The 17,094-nt window shown below is 33.6% G+C and overlaps 1 protein-coding gene across 5 annotated transcripts in view; it reads right to left on the bottom strand.

Moving 5' to 3' along the window:
• The window catches only part of LOC110024235 (histone deacetylase 14), a 52,768-nt gene that overhangs the window by 2,815 nt on the left and 32,859 nt on the right, over positions 1-17,094 (bottom strand). For 4 of the 5 annotated variants that reach the window (XM_020724087.1, XM_020724105.1, XM_020724113.1 and 1 more), the window contains 2 exons: positions 9,954-10,010; positions 4,874-5,125 (listed from right to left, as the gene is read on the bottom strand). In XM_020724087.1, the coding sequence (XP_020579746.1) occupies positions 4,874-5,125; positions 9,954-10,010 (309 nt within the window). The remainder of the gene's footprint in view (positions 1-4,873; positions 5,126-9,953; positions 10,011-17,094) is intronic. The other variant, XM_020724097.1, reaches the window with a different exon arrangement.

Raw genomic sequence — 17,094 nt, 5'->3', positions numbered from 1 at the left:
CTTATTGGCTAAGATGCTAGTGACCTAAATTCTAAGCAGTGATCTATTTATAATTGTAGTATCCCAAATATTGAAACATGAGTGGATAAAATGTTTCGAATCCTATTTTCCAAGAGAAGGAATAGAAAAAATGTATTTCTCCAGTCACGAACGTTTAATTGACAACGGGCATAATGGAACAATCCACCAAATGACTTTGGAAATTTTCAATTATGAGGAGTTTATTGCGTCAATTATTATCCCTCACATGGATACTTCCTCTATGTTATCACGTTATCTTTGATTTCATAGTTTACTTCTACTTAATCATCCAAAAATTTACCTTAATTGTTTTATGTTGCGTGAATTTCATTGACCACAACAACAATAAATTTGCCTTCAAAATAAAAATTTTAAAAAAGCTCATGCATGCATATAGCACTAAAAGCTTGGTAGCCATAGTTTAGATTCTAAAAGACACAATTGCACATAATCAAGAATGAGAGTTTTGTTAAAGATGGTTAAGCTATTTGCAAAAAGTTTTATGGCAATTCAATCTCACTTTTTTTGCATCCAAAACCAAAGGATCCAGTAAAGATTATGTTAGGCCCGAGCCTACAGAGCCATCCACCTCGTGCCATATTGAGCCAAGTGGTCATATTGAATCCACACCGAGTCGGCCAAACAAATTGAAGTATTATCTTAGGCGCAAGACTAAAAGAGTAATTTAGTCACTTGTTAGTTACTATTGTTTGATATAAATACGGCTTAATATAATTAGGGTTAGGGTAGGTGTGATTGTCGTCTCTAATCTTAGGAGTTAGGGTTTGAGAGACAAATGCCTGTCTCTCAAATTGTAGGCCTATTTTTTATGTATTTGGGACTGCGTTGTTTTATGCCGATAGAGCAAACATTCTATTTTGTCCTAATTTCTGTCGAAACTTGTCTCATTCCTATCAAATTGGATCAGAGCCGCACCGGGAGTAAAGGCAGACAAAAATGTTGATGCTTTGGAGAAAAAAATTCAAAGGAAAGGTGAGCCAACTCAATAATGACGAGGCCCGTGGAGTTCCACTCCGACCCTTTGCCGCCTATGATGGTGACAACAATGTGCAAAAATGCTAGCGTTGACGAAAAGGGATGCGATTTGAGCTCATAAGAGAACCCTCATATGTATGATCCACACACAAAGGGTTATGCAGGGCACAACATTGCTGATGTCAGCGAATATGGGGTTGCAAGATCAAGCGATGATATGTGGAATGAGCTCGAGCCACCTAAGGGTTGGAGCTAGTGATTCCATGATAACAAACAGATAGAATCGAGCAACTACAGGCAAAATGGGATTGTTGAGTGCTATTTGGAGCCAGAGAAGATCGATTCTAAGGATTTATGCCTATTATAGGGAACTACGGTGGGTGGAACCCAAGTCGAGAGATGTATCCAATCACCCTGATGTTTTTTATTGCAGCAATAATGATAGCCTTCCGGGCAGAAACCGATTCAGAAGTCTATGGGGATAGACAATTCGATCACGTGACAAGTCAAACTTATAGAAGAAAGAAAATCAATATGAGCCAAGGAAGGGAATCCAACCACCGCTTAATGGGTGGAACGAGCTTTGGTCGAGGAAATTAGGGAGACACAAATAAGAAAGCTGAAAATATCGATCTTTGAAGGAGAGGAAACCTACTGTTGGTTTTATCATGTAGAGAGGTACTTTGTTGTGGTGGAGGAGGAAATCCCTCACTTGGATGTTGCACATGGTTTCAATGGAGAGAACAATCTCATTCAATCAAAACAAGAGAAGAATTTAAGGGTCATTTGTTGGAGAGTTTTAGAACCACATAGGAAGGGGATTTACAAGAGTATTTTTCGGAATTGGTCAAAGAAGAGTCCTTCACGGATTATAGAGAGAAATTTGAGATGTTGTCTGGCTATTTGAGATGGAAATCAGAAGCAGTATTGGAAGAAAATTTCATGAAGGGGTTAAAGCCAAAAATTTGACCTGCATTTCTTCTACTGAGACTATGAGGATTGGAAGAAATTATGAAATTAGCGCAATTGATTGAAGATAAAAACATAAAAGAATAGTCAAATAGAAGCAGCATAAGCAGAAAGCCATATCGAATTTCTATAACCACAACAATACCAAAAAATCAAATTTTGGGATACTAGAGGGAGACACCATGGGATATTAATAATGGGCCATGACTGGGAGTGGCCCTGGATTCACACCAAACCATTCTCTAAAACTTTGAGGGCAGACCAGAGAGCAGTATGTAGTAGTGTTAGTGGATTGTGAGACCATCCACAAATTCATCTCCACTCTCCTATTGGAGGAATTGAGGCTTTAGGTGATTGACATGGGAAATTTTGGAGTAATAATGGGGACTAGATTGAAGAGAAGGGGAGTTTGTAAAGGATTAATTTTGACACTCAAAACATTTACGTAGAGAAGAATTTTCTTCCCTTAGATTTAGGGAGCACTGTCGTAATATTCGGCATGAAATGGTTGCAATCCTTAGGAAAGACTAAGACAAATTGAAAACTCATGACAATGGAGTTTCTGAAGAGAGATAAGATAATACTGCTTTGCAACGACCCTAATTTATGCAAGGCTTTGGTGATGCTCAAGAGCATGATAGGGCAATTCAGAACGTAGAGTTTAGATTCTTGGTCAAATTGCATAGCATGAAGAAAATGCATTATTACAACATTATTAGAGATTCTGGTATCAGTCCAACAGCTGCTACAACAGTTTACAGAAGTTTTTCAGTTATCACACGAATTGACTCCTTTAAGGGAATACAAGCATGTGATAACCTTAAGGCAGAGGGTTTCTCCCATCAATGTATGCCCATATCACTAACCCTAGGTGCAGATGAGATCAAAAGATTGATTCAAAAGATGTTGGAGGCAAGGATCATACAGCCTAGTGTAAGTCCCTTTTCTAGTTTGTTCATGCTAGTGAAGAAGGATGGGAGTTGACATTTCTTTGTGGATTACCGAACAGTGAATAAATAAATAGTGCCTTATAAAACAACCAGTGAGAAAAAAATAAAACCTAATAAAATTTTCATCATGATGAATGATGAGCTATTGGAAGAGTTATTTGAGCCTACGATACTTTTTAACATTGCCTTGAAGTTAGGATTCCATTAAATTTGGATGCGGCCATTGCATGTGCACAAGGCATCTTTTCAGAATCATGAGGGTCACTAAGAGTTTTTGGTTACGACTTTCGGGCTCACCAACTCCCTAGCTACATTCCAATCACTAATGGACCAAGAGGTTCGGCGTTTCCTCCATAAAATTGTGTTGGTGTTCTTTGATGACATCTTAGCGTATAGCTGTTGCTTGGAAGATCACATTGATCACTTGAAGAAGGTGTTGACGGTACTAGATAAGCACTGGCTCTATGCTAACTTAAAGAAGTGTCTGTATGCCTAACCAAAGGTGGTACTTAAGACACGTGGTGTTGGCAACAGAGGTTTTGGCTGGCATCAATGCTAGATTTGAAACTACAAAAGGCCTTCAAGGAGTTTAGAGAGGTTTTGAGACTTACAGGATACTATCGAATGTTCACAAAGGATTACAATTCAATTGTGTGGTTGTTAACAGAACAATTGAAGAATGATGACTTTTAGTGAAAGGAAGCAACCCAGGTCTGCATGAGAGGTTTTTCGTTTGCATGGTGTTCAAAATTGATAGTGTTGGATCGAGACAAGGTCTTATTGAGTCACTTCTAGATGGAGTTGTTTAGAATACAAGGGACTGTATTGAAGAGAGTACAACGTACCACCCACAGACTAATACATTCAGAAGTTGTTAATCAAAGTTGGAGACCTATTTGTGTTATAAGACTCACCTAAGTAGTGGGTTAAATGGCTATCCTGGGCAGAGTATTGGTACAACACTTCGTATCATACAACTACTCAAACCACTTATTTCAAATGTTGTAAGGTCGTAATCCACCCCATTTCGTGCCTTATGAAATCATACTATGTCAATGTCTCTGGTGGATCAGTACTTAGAAGAAAGAGAAAAAGTGTTGGTGAAACTGAAGATAGAAGCTCTACCCACACTATTTTGGTCCTTATGAGATAATTGCTTATCATTTAAAATTACCGCATTTGTCGACACTCCATCCAATGTTCCATGTAACGCTCGTTGAGATGTGATATTGGTTTGATGACTTTTTCACTTCCCAGTACTTTGACTGAAAATAAAGAAGTTATATGGGAGCTACTGGAGTTAAAAGGGGTGCGTTAGGAAATGATAGATGGAAAAAAAGTGTTGAATAAATTGAAAGGGTTGCTAGATTATGACGTAATGCGGGAGCCTTAAGACTTGATCCAACACCAATTTCTTCTCTTCCACCTTGAGAATAAGTGTCTTTTTGTGAGAGAGTAATGATAGACCGGCGCCTTTCGGCTCGTGACTCATTGAGCTAAGTGGTCCAACTAAACCCACACTAAGCCCGCTAAATAATTTAAAGACAGAGTTTAAGCACAAGAATAAAATGGCAATTTAGTCAATTTTTAGATATTATTGTTTGGTATATATAAGGCTTAATATAATTAGGGTTAGTGTATGTGTGATTGTTGTCTCTAATCTTAGGAGTTAGGTTTTGGGAGAGAATTGTCTACCTCTCGAATTGTAAGTCCATCTTTTATGCATTTGAGGTTGTGTTGATTTATGTCGGTATATTAAAATATTTTATTTTTCCCTAATCTCTGAAAACGTGTCTCGTTTCAAAAAGATTATTCCAATATTTATGTTAGGCTTGCAAAGTGATGAAATGTTTCACAAATGTACTACATCAAACAAGCCAAAAAATTCACATTTTGATAATCAAAAAGAAAATGTGCATTTGAGTAAATAAAAATACCTGATGAGTAGACAGGAAGAATACATTTGGATCATCATAAAATGCATCACATGTTCCATTACCATGATGAACATCAAAATCGATAATTAGAACCCGCGTTAAACCATGCACATGTTGAGCATAGCGAGCAGCAACAGCTATGTTACCAAATACACAGAAACCCATGGGACCTTTGGGAATAGCATGATGACCTGGTGGCCTGATTAAGGCAAATCCTATTGGTGGGTTTGGACTGGTTATCGAAGCTGAAACCTAAGAAAAAATAAAAATATTTATCAGCCAATATACAACGGTGGATCCGGTCCAAAAATCAACATACACCAAGAGCAGAGTTCAAAAACTTAATATTATTGAGATCAAAATAAAAATATCAGGGTAGCAGCATGTACATAAGAGAAATTTTTCAGGGTTCCAAAAATATATATAAGAAAACAATCCCGGGGAACATAAACTACTTTTCCTATTTTCCTTTTTTTATTCTTATAAAACAACTTTGGTTTGCAAGGAGAGATGACTGTCAATAAAATCATAAAGAAGAATTTATTTATGTATCATTTTTTTAACAAATGTGAAAGGCATGAGGCGTACAAGAACAGGAAGGGTACGTTTCATGGGAAACTATTCATGAGGCGTGTAAGAACTTAAGGAATACTGTTCATGGAAGACTACTTATTTCTCCAAAAATCATAGCAGCCTGGATACAGACCAAGCTAAAAACACTTCACTGCAACTTACTGGAAAATTATCATACCTTCAGATATCTGGCTAGCATTTAATTTTTACTGCTTGACAATAAACAAGTGAAGAACTAACATGGAGATTTCTCTGGGGGAGACTGACTTCATGGATAGAAACACAACCATACACCTAATCAGAAGTATTACCACATTTCTACGACTCGGTTAACAGCTTTAACCCCCTGCACATACTTTGGGCTAGTGCAACAAATCCAAACAATAGGAGAGAAGAAAAAAAATGATAGCACCTGGGCAGGAAATGCAAGAAACAAAATCAAGGAAATTTTCTAGAACATGCAGAGATGTAGCAGTGATCACATAAATTGGCATGTGACGCAAACAAGAAAGCCAATATTATAAAAAAGTTAATATTAGAAGAGTCTGATTTGGGGGAAAAAAGCATTTATTCCTTTTAACTTGTGATTCATTTCTCTATTATTTGTTTCATATTGTATTCATCTTACGCACCCATGAATGAGCACATATTTCCAGTGAATAAGATGTTTTAAAATCATTTCTCTCATAATAGTATTAGAGTCATCATATTCCTCATCACACCCAGTACTCGCTTGACCTTCCCCAATCCGCCTGATCGCAGCCATGCTCTGATCTACATGCTCTTTCATTATTCCACCGTCAATTGTCACACATTGTTTCACCTGCTACCACAATGCCCCCATCAATCCTCGTTTGCTCAACTCTCTCTCTCACTTGTACACAACTGCCACCTCAAAACCACACATAACTAAGATCCCCTGCTTGCTGCCCTTTGCCTGCATGCATTCTCTTCTTGTGTGAGCTCATTGTCTTGCCTGACATAAGCACACCCTTATTCTTCCTCACTACCATAACCTTGCCTTTTGCACGAGAAATGAGCCCACCCATCCTCGCTACCTAAGCAATCAAGACCTTAGCTTTTCAGGGTATTTACCATGCCTTTATATGTATTGGAAGTTTTCAAAATGTGGATAATTGGATGTTAATACCGTCAAATCATAGTTTCCGTCTTAGTTAATTCTAAGCCTCAGGCCTGATCGTGACATTTGCACTAGCATATCTTTTATTCCTTATTTACCATCTATGTTTCACTATACAGTTTTTTGTCCCAATGCTGTTATATATTTTAGTAATAATATTTGTAAATATTGTCTGAAATATAATTTTAGAATTTATAAAATAAAATGGGTAGATGCAATTAAGGATAAAAGTGAGCTGTAATAATAAAGAAGTTAAATTAAAGTGAATTGGATTTTATGATAGATATGAAAAGGATTAGCAACTCACTAACAATGTATTACTAGCTGTAGCAATACCTAATCTATATAAACACTCATAAATACTTATACGAGCAAAGACTATTTATAAAATTTAGTCTACTCAACTTAAATAATTAGATTCTTAGTTAATGTCTTTTTAACTACAAACTTTTAGTTAAGTTAGGAAGAAAATGAAAATTTGACTTACAAAAGAAGTTAGTAATCAAAATTATTACAGAAGAAGATGCAGTCTTTAGCGGAGACTAAGATAAATTGAAAACTTTTGAAATGGAGTTTTAGGAGGAAAACAAGAGGATGGTGCTTTGTGGTGACCCTAGTTTGTGCAAGACTTTGGTGACGCTCAAGACCATGAATAGGGCAATACCAGACGTAAGGATGGGATTCTTGATCGAGTTGCATAGCATGGAATAGACATGATATAAAGTTGGCAGATATTCTGGCACCGATCTAACAACTCCTAGAATAATTTGCAGAAGTTTTCTATTTTTCACATGGATTGTTGCCTCAGAGAGAACACGAGAATGTAATAACCCTGAGATCAGGAGATTCTCTCATCAATGTGCGCCTATACCGCTATCTCATGTACAGAAGGATGAGATAGAGAGATTGAGCCAAGAGATGCTAGAGGTTGGGATCACACAGCCTAGTGTGAGCCCCTTCTCTAGCCCAGTCTTGCTACTAGAGTAGGATGGGAGTTGGCTATTCTGTATGGATTAATCTACCGTGAATAACGAAACATTAGATGATAAATTTACCATCATGGTGATCGATGAGCTACTAGACTAGTTGTTTAGAGTTGGAGTATTTTTCAAGATTGACTTGAAATCATGATATCACTAGATTCAGATGTGACCGACGGATGTGCACAATGCTGCATTTCGAACTCATGAGGGTCACTATGAAATTCTAGTTAAATGGAAAAGATTACTTGATTATGACACAATGTGGGAGCCATATAACTTAATCCAACAACAATTTTCTCTCTTCCACCATAAGATCAAGATGACTTTTTGAGAGGGGAGCAATGTTACACTGGCGTCGATCTCATGTTCTACTGAGCCAACACCGAGCCCCCCAAATAATTTGAAAACTTATATTACACACAAGACAAAAGGGCGATTCATTCATTTTTTAGTTATTATTTTTGGGGTATAAATATGGCTTAATATGTTGAGGATGAGTTATGTGTGATTGTTGTCCTGAATCTTAGGGTTAGGATTTGAGAGGGATAGTTTAATTATGTATATATGTTTAATTAAATTGGGATTCAAGCAATTGAAGCTTTAAATTTGGATTGAGTAGAAGTTGACGACAACGAAGAAAAGTTAAGGTGAGTTAATGTTTTAGCACATTATTTATCAATTTAATATATTAATAGTACTTTTAATTAAATCAAAATTTTGATAACTTAATCAACAGAGGTGATCGAGGAAATAGCAAACAAAAAAATTAATTGAGGTAAGTTCTACTTATATATCTTTTAATTTAAAAGATATATTAATACCTAAAACGTGTAATTGAAAAATACTTTAGACCTTTGAGTAAGAGAAATTATGATGTGATAAAATATTATATTTTACCTTTTTAGACACTAAATAGAGGACATCAAAGATTAAATACCTACAAGTATCATCAAAAAGGTACTTGTAGTTTTAAATTATAGTAACATTCATTTCTCCTATATTTGATTCGCTCTATGACTTGCTTAGATAGATTTTACTGGCTCTTCAATTTCAGTTTGATCATATCTAGTGTATGTCACTTATATTTGTATCTTATTTAAATGCATAGTTCAGGTTATTGAATGGTATGATAAGAATAAGATTTATTATTTTGATTGCTTGCATGAGCATGTTTAGCTATGATGCAACACCCTTTATGGTAATAGCAGAAAAATGCTAAGATATTGAAGTATCTTAAATGAAAAATAATATTGATATTGAAGTATCTTAAATGGTATAATTTTTTTACGGTGCTCCTGTGACGGTTCTATACAGATTAAAAAAGATATTGATATATAAATGAAATAGTAAGACAAATAGTGAATGTTTAAAGGCACCTTGAATGATCATATTAGATATTACAAACCGTCAAATACTTTTATATTTTTATACTATTTAATTGGCATGCATATCCTCCATTTTCATTGAATTACTATAGTTTAGGAGTATGAGTATTAACAGACTTATTTAACTAACTATTATTTTAACTAAATTTTTAGGTTTAATTAATTTATTAAAAGATAAACAATAGATGAGAAAATGTCTATAGACGTCGGGGTCAACCAGAACTGAGGTAAAATTTAATTTTATTGCTTTAATTCATATTTTTAGTGGCTCTTTTATTATTAAAATGTTAGTTATAAAAAATTAATGTTTTACCGTCCAATCGTCTATTATACCCGTCTTTGTTAAGTTCACGCCCCAGGCCGGGTCGTGATAAACTTGTTTGTTCATATCATATAACTTTGTTGTTATAACGGTATGCCTTCTTTAAAATATCACTACATTACCAAATATTTAATATTTTTTAAAAATAATTTTATAACTTTAAAATATATAATAAGAGTAATTGTGAATACAATGTGTATATCAACATTTAAGTAATTAAAAAAAATTGCAACATATCTCTAAAAATGAAGGTAAAAAATGCTGAAACTATCAAAATATACAAAAGTAAAACTTACAATCCAGAATTGAAGTCAAGTTTAAAACCCTTGCTTCAAGGGGATCACTTCGAAAAATAAAGATTTTCGCTCACCTTCATTATAGATGTATCTAATAAAGTAATCTAGTTATGTATCAATATCATCCTCAATATGATTAGTGAATTGGGCAAGATGGGAAAGAAAAACCATTCAGCCTAATCACTCTCTAGTCATGAAATTCTAGCACCAACATTCAAGTCTTGGGGACAAACTCGTCTTCTACCCAACTAGCTCAACAAATGACCTTCCGTTGTGATGCTCTCTCCTTTTCATATAACCATTGTTCCAATATTTCAATTTGTGCCCTCTTTTGCACGTAAGAACAGAAAAAATATGAGACTTCAGAAACCAAAAAGTACCACAGAATCAACCAATGAAAGTCCTGCGCCAGCCGCAATAAGTGATTCTTGAAAAGTCTGCATTGCAAGTAATAATATAATTAACTCAGTGCAGTCAAAGTTTGAAACATAGAAAACAAGAACTCTCACCATTCCGTCACAGCAGTACAAGTATAAAATGGTTCAAGTAACTACAAGTGAAATGTGACCAATAGTTCTTTTCTTTCAAGACCTTTAAGAAAAAATCATTTTAAACCTTCGGGTATTCTGAGCCATCATATAGACATCAAGTATCAATATAGGGCAAGCCAGAATTAAAAATTGCCCTTGAAATTTTCATTTAACTATAACACATACAATGAAAAGTACCAATTAAAGGCAAGCAACAAGAACATTTTATTATCAAAAGAAGAATACAGATTTATTCATTGGATTCAGAGGATTATGAGAATATTGAATAAGAAAATATGTAGACAGTAAACCATCTGAGCTGGGGTTGAGAATGGAAAAATAGTAAGGATGCATTTAACAAAAAAAACGTTATTCATGTAATACATTGTGCGCAGATGAAGCTAAAAAATATTGAAGAAAGGTATATTTCCTCCACATTATTGCATTTGATTTCAAAAAAAATGTAGCAATAGAAAATAATAAAATGACAGCAAATCATTAAAAACAAAGTATTCTGTGTGTGTGTGTGTGTGTGTGTGTGTGTGTGTGTGTGTGTGTATTAACAATTAAATTTTGAATAATCTATTTACAAAAAGCAATCTTATATGTTTCACTTTTATTTTGGAAGTTATGGTTCTGTTTGAGATAAGTTGAATGGTAAAACTTATGCAAGATTAAGATAACAATTAAACCATTATACCGCAAAAAGCATCCCCCGCAAAAAATGGTGTTAACGGGCAAAATTGGACATTTTCTGCACTGTGTATTGAACAAGTGCATCAGCTTAAGAAGCTATTGTTGGTCCTTTCGAGGTCAACTCAAAAGCTAAGCTGAGATTAGCGGAAAACTCATGCAAGATTAAGGGACCGTTAGGGGGTAGGGGTGCAATCTAGACCACACCACTGAGGAGTTTAGAGAAACAACTTTTTATTGTGGAAAAACTGTGTTTTACATCCTGATCTAGCTAAGTGTAGTGGCTACTAAAATGTTATTATTTGCTTATTGAAAACAAAAATAAAAAAAACATAATAGTCACCTCAGCTATTTAAACAACAGCTTTTTCTACAACAACTTCATAATTGCTTCTTCAAATAACTACAACTGTCTCAAACAGGACTAAGAATAAAAAAATCAAAACATATTAATACAAAATGCATCCCTGTCAAAAAATGGCATTAATTGGCACAATTAGACAATTTTCTCTCATTTTGTGTGGTGAACTATGTCACGACCCAACCCTGGCCTTGAAATTTTTCAGGATGAGAACAAACTATCAAACGGTGAAATTATTATTTTTAAACTATTAATTCTAAATCCAGAAAAGATGAAAGATTTGCTGAAGATTATTATAAAGAATTAAATAAATAATAAACTTCATTTTAGTTTATTGACCTCACCTTTTATACACGTTTCCTTCTCTATTATTATTTTTTAATCAAAAGTTTAAAATTGAAAAATATTAATTTAAAATAATAATGAGATATAAACAATCAGTGAATACTCATACTCCTAAATATATAAATATGAAGAATAAAAAAATAATGTGTATGCTAGTCTATCAAAGATAAATTAACGTAAGATAAGTAATAGTTTACTAGTCAAATAAAACAATTCAATAGTTTTTATAACATTCAATCATGTTGTAATATTCAATTTCATTTACTCAGAAGAAGAATCAAAAAGTCAAACATCAGTGAGAAGAAGTGGTAAAACGAGAAACCGAAGCAGAGAAAGTGAGAATTCGGGTAGTCAAAGGAGGTAGAGGAATCAAACAGTCGGGAAGATGAAGAGGGGGAAGTTGACACGAGAAGGTTCGGGAACAAAATAGAATAATTACACGTATAAATAGATGCGTAGGAGGGGCGGCAATGGCATGAAACGACTTAACTGGGAGTCAAACGGCGCGGGAGACGTTCTATTCGGTGACGAGGAGGCTTGAGGTAGTATCGGCGTCGAACTTCGAGAGGTTTGGTACAGAGGAGAAACAATAAGGAGTGAAGTCAATCATTGCACATCGAGAAGAGGAGGCGCCAAAGTTGGCGTTGAGCCGCGATCGAAGGAGTAGAAGAGGAGGATGCTCTAGTGCATGCGATTTAGCTCTCGCGCGAAGGAGAAATTATTCTATACAGAGAACTTACGCAGCTCTGCGTGCGGACTTCCATTAATATGCTGTCACGTGGAGGTTATTGGGAGGTTATTGAAGTGAAACCGTGAAAATTATTGAGTGGTCGTTGAGGTGTTATTATGAGGTTATTGCGGAGTTATGCAGGAGGCAGAGATTATTGTGCGGTTATTGAGGTGTTATTATGATGTTATTGCGGAGTGTAACCACGGAGATTTATTAGGTGGTTATTGAGAGTGTAATAACAGAGATTACTAGGAGATTATTGAGAGATTATTGCAGCTTTATTAGAATTAATGCTTCAATAACCCACAAATAACCCCTAATTACCCTCCCAATAACCTCCGCGATTCCACTTCAATAATCTCACAAATTAACTAGCACACATGACGGAATATTATTGGAGTACGCACGTAGTGCTGCTTACGTGTTGTGTATAATAATTTCCCCGCGCCGAAAGGGAGAAGCTCTCATGCGCAGAAGATCGATGTCGCGTAGATTAGGACTCGATGAGGCTCGATGAGGTGAGCTTTAATAAAATTAAAGATAACTTATTTAATAACAAAATTAAAGTTATAGTAAAATTAATAGTAATAATATATATAATAGAAAATTTAAGCGGTATTAGAAAAAGTAAAGTAATGAAAATTTTTAGATAATTAAAATAATTTAAATTATTAAACTTGTAATAGCATAATCAATAATTTTAATTTTAATATAAATACAATGTTTATTTTAGGCATTCCATTTTAGTAAAGTCAACTTCAAGACAAAATCAAATAACAGATTAATCAATATTGAGAAGAGTACTCGTGTTCTTATACTATGATAATATTTTACTTCTTCTAAATCAAATACATTTACTAATGCTATCATTAGTTATATTAAAATTAATGCAAACGCATAATTTTAAATGCTATGAATTTTTTTGCATATTGTAGAATGATATGCATAGACAATATTATATAATTATCATAAATACTGAATGATTTATAAGTATATTGACTGTTACGAAAATGAAAAAGACATGTGTACTATTAAAAAGTGATGTTTTTTATCATATGCTTGTAATGTGTATAATTAACTATGATAGAGTCACCTTTTTATGGTGCTAATGGAGGAACAATAAGATACCCGTGCACGTATATGAAAAAGAATATTGATATTGAGGTACCTTAATTCATATAATTATTGAACAGTGCTCCTATAACGGTTATACCGATATATAATGATATTGATATGTTATTAATATAATATGATTATTTGAATAATATCAAATATTTATATTAATTTAGTAAAAGCTTAACTCACATGCATATAATTTTATTCTTTGTATTACTGTAGCTTAGGAGTATGGGTATTTACTGGCTTGTTTAGCTCGTTATTATTTTTAAACTTGTTTTTTAGATTAATTTAAGTGATTAAGTGAATATAAAAGACGCAAATAACCAGTAATGAGGTAAATTTAAATATATTGTTTTAATTTAATTTAATTAGTGATTTTACTTATTAAATGGCAAATGAATTTAGAAAAATTTAATTCTTACAGTCTGTCTGTTCCCGTCTTGGTTCGAAGCGCAGGTCGGGTCATGACAAATTGCATTCTATCATTTTATTATCTATAATATCTTATTTATACAACCGTCACAAGAACGTTGTCTAAAACTGTACCAAACAATGTACATAAATATAATAATCATTTTCATTTACGTGCACGGGTACCTTGTGTTTGTTCACTAGTATTACAAATAGGTGAACTTCATCATAAATAACATGCACATGCAAGCATTAAATAACAATCACTATCTAATAATGATCATTTCATTCTCATTTGTGTAATAGTCAATATAGTTGTATAATATTCAATGTTTATAATAATTTAAATAATGTTGAGTACACATGTTATTCGTACAATATACATAAAAATTTAATAGAACCAATTAAGCATGAGCGCAGTGATATTAATATAACTGGTAACAGTAGCAGTAAATGCATTTGGACTAGAAGAAATAAAAGTATTACCATAGCATAATAAAATGAGTACTCATCTTATTTTCAAATGATTTTGCTTGTTTTTAAGTATTGAATATCTTCTACACTAGAATACTTATAATCATGAGTAAAGTATTCATGTCAGTTTAGTATAAGTTAATCTTAACATTAAATGTAATTTGTGTTATTTTATCATTAATGCATTATAAAAAAAAATCCTCATTTTATCTTAAATCATTTAATAAATTTCTTCAAAAAATATTATTATTTATTTAGTACTACTTTGATATTAAATATTTTTTCATAATTTAACTATTAGATTCTTATTACTATTTAAAATTCTATAAATTTAATTTTAGCAATTTTTCCAGTTAATATAAAAAGAAAATTTTTAGATAAATTCATTAACATTTAAATTTTCCAAATTAATTCATTAACATATTTTTCACATTTAATAATTACTTTATTATTATTTATTTGTATAATCTCACACTAATTATGGATTTTATTAATATTATATTTCTAAAATTAATTTGAAGTAGAAAATTTCTAAAATAACATTTTACTTATAAATTTATTATTCCAAAAATTAATAAATCATAATACTTAAACAGATAAACCATATAATAAAATAAGTTTAAACTCATCGTTCAAATCTTCCTTCTTCTTTCCACTTCTTCTGCTCGAAGTTATGACCTCTCGTTGTGGTGGACTCGAGGTCAAAGACTTGCTTGATTCAATTATTGAACACGTGAGCTTCTCCTAACCACAAGTTAACACACCCCACCCACTCTTTCGGACCCGATTGTCTCTTCTCATGCATGCGGACGATGATGCATGTGCTCTTGAATGGGACTCTTCTCACTTCTCTTGCTTCTTATTCTTTAATGTCACTGTCATGACCCAGCCGGGTAATTAGAATTAACTAAAGCAGTTACATCAGTTAGACGGTATTAACATCTAACTATCCATATTATGAAAACATTTAATGCATATAAAAGTGCCACTAATCCACAAAATACAATAAAATCTAAAACATCCAGAAACAATAACATCAAAAGACACCATCTCAAATCAATACTAAATAGTATATCAATATCTGAAAGAAGTTGTAAAGAGAAACTGTGATAAGTTATATTAGAAAATAATTTATTCCTGTAAGAAGTTATGAAGAATAAATCATTTCCTTAGATTATGAGTTATTTTCTTTCATATTTTATATTTATTTCCTTGAATTGGGAGTTATTTCCTTTCTTACTTTACATTATTTCCTTTACTCCAAAAAATTATATGAATTGATTAATTGGTAGATGTATTTATAGTAGATGTATTTCCTTTATATGAATTCATTAATTAGTAGATGTATTTCTTTTATCTCCAAATAATACACGCATTTTGATTGTCAATTATGCTTGGGGAACTCGAAAGAGAGAAGATTTACATACCTAACGCTCAATTCTTATACGCCTTTATATTTACAAACTTGCACCTCAATTTGTATATATTTATATTTTTTTATATGACTCCATCTGTGCAAACTACTCTACGGCCAGCAAACTGTTGTCCAACCGACAGCTCCAGACGCCTCCGTCCGGCCGCTCGCCTCCAGCCGGCCTTTTCAAATCAAGGAAGATTTACATACTTACCATCAAATCCTTACATATTCATAAATATATATTTATAGATACCACACTTTGGTTTTGCGACTAAATTTGTATAGAAGTACCAAATGATTTTTTTCTCTAAAATCTCAAACAAATACAACAATCGTTTTCTATATGCATAAATTAAATTATATTCATATATGTCTTCAAAACTACATAGACTGTTATTTTTGCAGTGCATGTGTGTTATTTTCTTCAAAGCCTCCTTTATGATACATACGCTTAATAATATTTTGTATCTCTATGTCAAAAGTTCAGGGTCGAGAATTGGCTAAATCAAAGAGTTCATGCATGTGAGTAGCCACTTAACACATGGGGAACTGGAGCTCGGGTAAAAACAACCAACAATGATGCCAAGAGCGTTAGATTGGTCAGAAGCATAAGAAACAACTGACAATGACGTCAAGAGCGTCAGATCGGTCGGTCACAGGCATAAGAAACACCCAGTAGTGACAAGCTCCGCGAGAGTGTAGAGCTCTAAGACTCCCCTCTAGGATGAGCAACTACAAAACCCCCTTCCGAGGCAAGCAACTCTAAATCACCCCTCCGAGGTGAACAACCCTAAGGATTTCCCTCTGATGGCCGACCTTTCCCCCAACAGCCGACTCTTCCTCCTGACAATATTAGCAAATAGGTTGAATGTCTTTTCCTTTGCTTTCATTCCAATAAATAGTAATTTGTACAATCTATTTTAGGTACATAATGTTCAGTATAATCTAATTTAAGTAACTTAATTAATATATATTCATAATCTAAATATTCAGCTAAAAGGAAAGAATCCGTGCAAATATAATATTTCCTTCTTTGCAGTACTGCCAAGAAGGAAATTTTTTATTCTGTCTGATTTCTTTTATTTTTGATTGATATCCCACTTCAAATTGATGATGGCTGGTCAATAAGCATCAATTTGCTGACAAGAAACTGATGACGCTGTCGAGAAAAAGCTTTAGTAAATATATCAGTCGTTTGAACATCAGAAGTGATATGAGGAAGAGATATAACACCCTCCTCATAGACTTCTCGAATGGAATGATAGTCCACTTCAATGTGTTTCGTGTGTTCATGAAAGACAGAATTAAAAACAATTTGGATAGCACTAGTATTATTTGCATGAAGAGAAGTAGACTCAAGCTGAAGAAAACCAAGCTCAGCCAGCATGCCACGAAGCCAAATGATTTCAGAACAAGCAGAGGACATAGCACGATATTCCGAT

Source organism: Phalaenopsis equestris, unplaced genomic scaffold (genome assembly GCF_001263595.1).
Source record: "Phalaenopsis equestris unplaced genomic scaffold, ASM126359v1 Scaffold000002, whole genome shotgun sequence".
Taxonomy (NCBI): domain Eukaryota; kingdom Viridiplantae; phylum Streptophyta; class Magnoliopsida; order Asparagales; family Orchidaceae; genus Phalaenopsis; species Phalaenopsis equestris.
This window is presented reverse-complemented; position numbering and strand designations above follow the sequence as displayed.